At 36.4% G+C, this 6694-nt stretch overlaps 1 protein-coding gene across 1 annotated transcript; it reads left to right on the forward strand.

Annotated features, from left to right (window-relative positions):
* Positions 1-345: 345 nt before the first annotated feature.
* On the forward strand, positions 346-1873 carry LOC131608051 (elongation of fatty acids protein 3-like). Its single transcript, XM_058879994.1, has one exon. The coding sequence runs from the start codon at positions 559-561 to the stop codon at positions 1498-1500; it is 942 nt and encodes a 313-aa protein (XP_058735977.1). The 5' UTR covers positions 346-558; the 3' UTR covers positions 1501-1873.
* The last annotated feature ends 4821 nt before the right edge of the window (positions 1874-6694 follow it).

Raw genomic sequence — 6694 nt, forward strand, 5'->3', positions numbered from 1 at the left:
CTCTTGACTTTTCTCTTAGTGTTTCTATATTAAAAAAAAAAAAAAAAAAGTACATTAGAGAGATTTTTTCAACGCAACGTTTGTAGTTTTTTTTCTTCATCTATGGCCCATTTTGTCTCGGATTGATTTTGACGTTGATATTCATTCATGTAAAGTGTTTTATCATGTGTTGTTTTCAATTTAACAAAACACTCTTCATAAATTAAAAATTGCATAAATCAAATAATATTTTAATTAATATACTTTTAATAAATTAAATTTAACATAAATAAAATTAATTAAAAAACATATAATTAGCCTCTATGAAAAATGGAAAAATTATAAAATATTTTTGTATCACTTTCTTTCATTTCGCATGAGGTAAACGCTTGTCAGAATGTTCCAACGAAGCTCAGCCACATCAACACCATCCTCCTCCTCTTGTTTTTAATCTCCCTCAACCACTTTCTCACACACTATAATCTCTTTTTTATTTCAATACTCTTCACAAAAATCCCCAACTTCCAACGAAAACACTAATGTGAACCTAACACCACCGTCACCGCCGCAACAACCACCATGGCTAAACCTAAACCATCATCACCACCGGCAACCGCAATCCGCACCCTAATCTACTACCTCTCCGAACACCCTTCCATCGTCGAATTCCGTTGGAGTCACACCCACTCATGGGGCTCCACCTGGTCCTTCCTCTTCACCTCCATAGCCACCTACCTCATCCTCTCTCTCTTCCTCCATCTCTCCCTCTCCCTCCTCTTCCCCAACCGCCGCCACATCCCTCTCGGCCCCATCCCCGCCGTCCACAGCCTCACCATGTCCCTCATCTCCGCAACAATCTTCACCGGCACACTAATCTCCGCCGTATCCGAAATTCGCGACACACGCTGGTTCTGGCACCGTTCCAAAACCCCATTCCAATGGCTCCTCTGTTTCCCCTTAGGAACACGACCCTCCGGCCGTGTCTTCTTCTGGTCCTACATTTACTACCTCTCCCGTTTCCTCCACATGTTTCGAACAACCCTAACAATCCTAAAACGCCGCAGGTTATCTTTTTCCCAACTCATAAACCACTCTGTCTCCACCTTTGTCTCATTCCTCTGGCTCGAATTCTCGCAATCCTTTCAAGTCCTCGCGATCCTGTTCGCGACCCTCGTTTACTCTCTGGTTTACGGTTACAGATTCTGGACCGCAATCGGACTTCGATCGGCTTGTTTTCCATTCATCTTGAACTGTCAGATTGTGTTGTTGGGCTGTAACGTGGCGTGTCATGTTGGAGTTTTCTTGATTCATTTCTTTTTCAAAGGCGGGTGTAATGGAATTGGTGCTTGGGTTTTCAATTCTGTTCTCAACACTGGTGTTCTTGTTATCTTCATCAATTTTTATGTGAGAATCTACGTTGTTGGTAAATTTAAGAGAAGAAAAGTTGAAGAAACTGAGTCCGTGGATAATTGTAATGCGGTTTTAAATTCGGGTAGGTTGATGTTGCGACAAGATTCTTAATATTGTGTTGCAGTTTGGACAACATCAGAAGTTATTATGTTGCGGTCTAAATGGTAAAAAAATGTGTACCCTAATAGAGCAAAGTGTATAATATGATGATAAGAATAAGAATAATATAATAGTCATTACTGGAAATAGAATCATTCTTCAATTGACAATTTTTTTTCTATCATAGTAGAATTAGAGAAACAAGAGTATGTTTTCGTTTTGAAAAAGGTCTCTAGTTAGTTTCTGTGAGCATGTCAGGATTAGTTGAGAAAATTGTCGTGTTCCGAGAATAAAAATATTAATGTTAGTAATGGTACCAATTGAAGTAGGTATGGAAGCATTAACTACTTTAGTAAAGTGCGCTCCGTTGGTGTTACGTAACCTTTATTCAAGTTGATTTGCTAAGCTAAGTATAAGAGTATCTAACAGATTTTAATTGGAATATGCCTTCCGTAATTATATGTAATCCATTCAATCAAATATGTTATGTTGTGGAATACATGGAAGATATTTATGAGTTAAATTTATATATGTCTCGTTAATAAAAACAGTTTTAATATATATTTTTTTGGTATGGGTTGGATACAAACACTTTATAGTAATTCATTTTAAAAAAGAATTTAATTTAATATATTTAAAATTAATTAATATTACATAATGAATAACAAAGATCATGATAATTTTTTAATAGGTTTATATAGACTACTAGACAAAATAAAAACAAAAAATATCAAGACATTGAATAAGGAATACTTCATATATGTACTTCATATATGTTTTTTATATGTCATACAATCTAACTTATACATATTGTTTTTTCCCCTACAATTAGTATTGAATCCAGATCTAATAAACATATAATATAAAAAATTCTAATACGTCTTTTTAAAATCCATTTTAAAAAAGACAATTCTTTTTTATTTTCCTTGCCATGTTCACCAATTTATTCACCGCTACCATTTCATCTACTAATAATTTGTTTTTAAGAAATGTCAAGTGATTTGGAGAGATGAAGTTATTCATAACCTCTACAAGTCTAACGTGCAACTAAAGCAATCAAATCCTTACTAAAAATTAATTACTTAGGGTGTTGTTACAAACGTAGTGCATGTAAGGTTAAAGCAATCAAAGCCTCACAGTCTTAACGCACATATAAAGACAATAAACCACAAAGTGACGATTAATGATTCACCCCCTTTTTGGTAGCTAGCCATACTAGAGACAAAGGTGAGTCAACATTACTTACACCTCAAACCAGGTTCTCACTAGGAGTAGGAAAGGGGATTCGACCCTTGATCAGACTCGTTTTCTAGAGACGTCCAATAAAACTTCAAGCACAACCTCGAAAAACAAACTATCTTCCAAAGAAACAAACTCTAAACTTAAAGGAATGTCGTAAAAGGTAAAAATAGCGTTAAGTAATAGAAATTAAAATATACATTGCCAAGAAAGAACAATAATGTTAACATATTTATAAAAGTTACACCGAGTACAAACACCACAGACAAAAAATAACAAAAACCACAACAAGAGATTACACATTCGGCTCATCACTAACATGAATTGATTTCCCATCCCCCATTTCTTGATCTCGACGAACTTTCTCTCGTGAAATATCTACTTGAAGACAACAGTATTCCACCTAATGTAATCCATTCTCGAAAGACATGTGCAAGACGGAGAAATCGTCTTCCACTGCCGCCGCATACTCTTTAGCCAATGAAATATTTTCAAGACGCATATTCAGAAGGTCGTCCTTGATTTTCTTCCAATCTTCTCAGGCTTCTTTCAAAGATACCTCCAACTCTTCTATCGTTATACGAGAAAAGTCCAATGCCTTTTTGGCCTTAGAGAAAGTGATCTCGGGCTTAGTCAGTGTTACCTGTACTAGGGCCAAAGCTTTGTCCTTCTTCTTCGTCGCCTGAACCAGCGACTACACCTTCTCGAACTATGTCCGGATACTCGAAAAGCTATACATCGGACCATATCCCCAAAGTAAGAGAAGTTCCCTTTCAAGCTCCTCAAAATATCAATCTCGCTATATTGTGAGAGCATTCACATGTCCTAGAAGCATTTCCTTTTCCTTTCAAAGACTGTTAGGAAGAAAAACTTCTCTCCTCCCAACAGCACCAAATCCCAAAATGGCTAATGCCCGACAAGTATGGTACTTCAAGTCTACTAACTCCTTATGGCGAATAACTCCAACCATAATCGAGAAGTAGGTGCAGTCCTCTTCAAAAATAAGAGCTCAAAATTCCCCGACTGTTCGTGCACTAGGGAGGTCAAGGAGTGAATGGGGCACAACCACTAGAGTTGATTAAGTTCATCACATAGAGCCATGTCTCCCAAGTCTTGTTCAATCATCCGACGCAGGTGGACAAACAGGCTTTCCTCCTAAGGCATCTCGAGCTCAAGACTAATGTTTAGACTCCTCTTATCCAAAAGCGACGATGAAGGAAAAGCATATGCCATTACGGACCAGTTAGGAGAATCAAGAACCTCCGCATGCACTAGGAAAGGTGAGTAGAGAGTAATCGACCCAATAGGAGGCCATGCATTATGAACTCCCTCAATAGCACCCAACATAAGAAGTACGATCTGAAGAGTCCTTTTCATCTGCTCAATTGTTTTGTTAAATTTAATTTTATCTACAAACCAATAATATACAAGTTAGAAAGTAAAACACCAAAAGGCTATTCAAGAATAATGGGCTTCCCATGATGCTTACCAAAAGTGATACGTCTAGCCTCTTTCGACCCAACATCCATCAGCAAGTGTGTCTCTATGTACTGTTTCCCTTCTTTCCTTTTCTATGCACCAAACATCGGTAGGATGCCCTAGGCTCTATAGTTCATATGTTGACATGAGCCACCTCTTTGAGGAGTGTAGACAAGAAGTACTGATCTTTGAAGTGTTCCATGCTATCTGATGTGAGTATGGAGTGTGCTTAAGAGGGGGGTGAATTAGGTTCTTAAAATTTTTATCGGTTTTTGGTGATGTTTGGAATATTTTTTTGGTATATGGTGAGTTTATGTAAGTAGTAAATTGCATAAAAATAAATGACACAAGGATATATTTTGGTACCCCTCACAATCCAAGAGTACTCTAGTCCCCTTACGCAGTAAGAGATTTCAATATAGTTGGTAACTTGTACAAGACAAATCAAACACACCAAGAACAATCCTCTTGGATTTTACACTAAGCCCACTAAGGGAACAATCCTCTCAAAGTGACTCTCTTGCTTCCAACAATTCTGGACAACAAGGTTACGAACAAACAATCTTATTTTCAACAATTCTAAAAAATAAGATATGGATATAATAAGAACTTTTTGAATAGAAATTTATAGAACAATGATCACTTTGAGTGATGTATCAATTAAATTGATCTTCTCTTCCAATAACAATAATTCACAAGTACTTAAAGTAATAGATTGCTCAAGTATTGTTTGGTTTGGATAATATGAAAGTATGCAGAAAATATCTTGAATAAAGGTTGAAGAATGACAATGTGAATTCTGAAAATTTCTAAAATTTTGATTGGAAGAGGTAATTTGTGATTTGAAATTCTTTGTATTTTTATGTGCATAACACCTTTTTGAAACATAGCAAGAGAATGGAGAATTACCATGAATAAATGTCAAGTTGAAATGAAATGGTTCCATGAAGTGGTGCATGAAAGGGTGTTGAAAAAGCTACTTTTTCAAATTCGTACATGGTGCAATCGATTTCACTAAAACAACAATTGATTGCACAAGGGCCAACAACTATATTTTTTCAAAAAGTTTTAGTGAGCAATCGATTGCACCAATACAGCAATCGATTGCACAAAGAAGACAAAAAATCTGCTAAGTGTTTTTAGGCAATATTTTTGAAAATGCTTCAGTGAGCAATTGATTGCACCATAGTAGCAATCAATTGCATGGATAAGGCAAAGGCATATTTTAGAAACTGGAAGAGAGAGCAATCGATTACTTTAAGTGTGCAATCGATTGTACATAGTGAAAAATGGAATTTTTGTCTAAGTATTTAGTGTTATGGTTATGGCAGAGGTATGTAATGATTTTTGATGTTTTGAGCAACTAAGACTTAAGTATTTTGTGAGAGTTATTGTTATACCTTCTTTTTTATGTTTGAACGATAGTCTTGATTAAAAATGCTTTATGTTTGAATAACATCCTTGCCTTCTTGATAATAAGAGATTTGTCTTCATCAAAACAAAGTTCTTCATTCAGAAGCTTGAGTTCACATATGAGTAGAACTCAAAAATCTTGGTACATTTCTTTAGAGATATCAGACCTTGGCCATGTGCTGAATTAGGAGAGTTACGTTGATATTTAAAGATATGTAAGAAGAGCGGTGTGGTCGGCACACCCTTATTGCATTCACTAAAATACTGGAAGATATTGATGCAAGCGCAACATATTAAGGAGAATAAACATTCTTAAATGGGCACGACACATCTGTCATATTTACTGCATGTCCTATTGTCTTCTTCACGGGGAATCACCCTCAATCTTTAAAAGATCATGCTGCCATGAAGGTATGGTCTAGAAGACCATTATGAACAAAAGTAGAGAGAATATCAAGCACTTCTTAGTTAACCCACACCGATGAGTTGTCCTTGGTGGCTTTCTAAACTTTAGGTGGGATATCCTCTATTTTAAGGGATCCTATTAACACATGAAAGAAGTGAATACAAATAGCAACGCGAAACAAGTTTAAAGCCAAGCCTAGTGTTCATACTAAAATATAGGTGAAATAAACCACTAATTAGTAACAATCTCCTCCATCAAACCCCATGACCTTCTTCTCTAAAAAGCCTGAATCGCGAAGGATTCCATCCAGCCACAGGTTCCCCTACGACTACCTTGTTACGACTTCACCCCAATCGAAGACCCCATCGTGGTATGTGTCTATAAGACCACTAAAAGCCTTTGTGGCACTAGTGGTACACAAAATTCATGGTAAAGAAAGCAAGATTGAAAGAAAGGGAAGTCTATATGTTACCATAAAAAGGAAAATTTGGGAGCTTACACCTGAAAGAAGGGGCATGAACTTGTCCAGGATGAAGGCATGCGCAAGAAATTGGAAACAACGACAGAAACCACAAATGAGGAAAAAGAATCAGGGTTTCTCTAATCCAAAAGTAGCGAAAAAAATATAAGATTAGTAATCCAAGAACTTCTTATATGCATTTCCACAAC

The sequence above is a fragment of the Vicia villosa genome, linkage group LG1, assembly GCF_029867415.1.
Source record: "Vicia villosa cultivar HV-30 ecotype Madison, WI linkage group LG1, Vvil1.0, whole genome shotgun sequence".
Classification (NCBI taxonomy): Eukaryota; Viridiplantae; Streptophyta; class Magnoliopsida; order Fabales; family Fabaceae; genus Vicia; species Vicia villosa.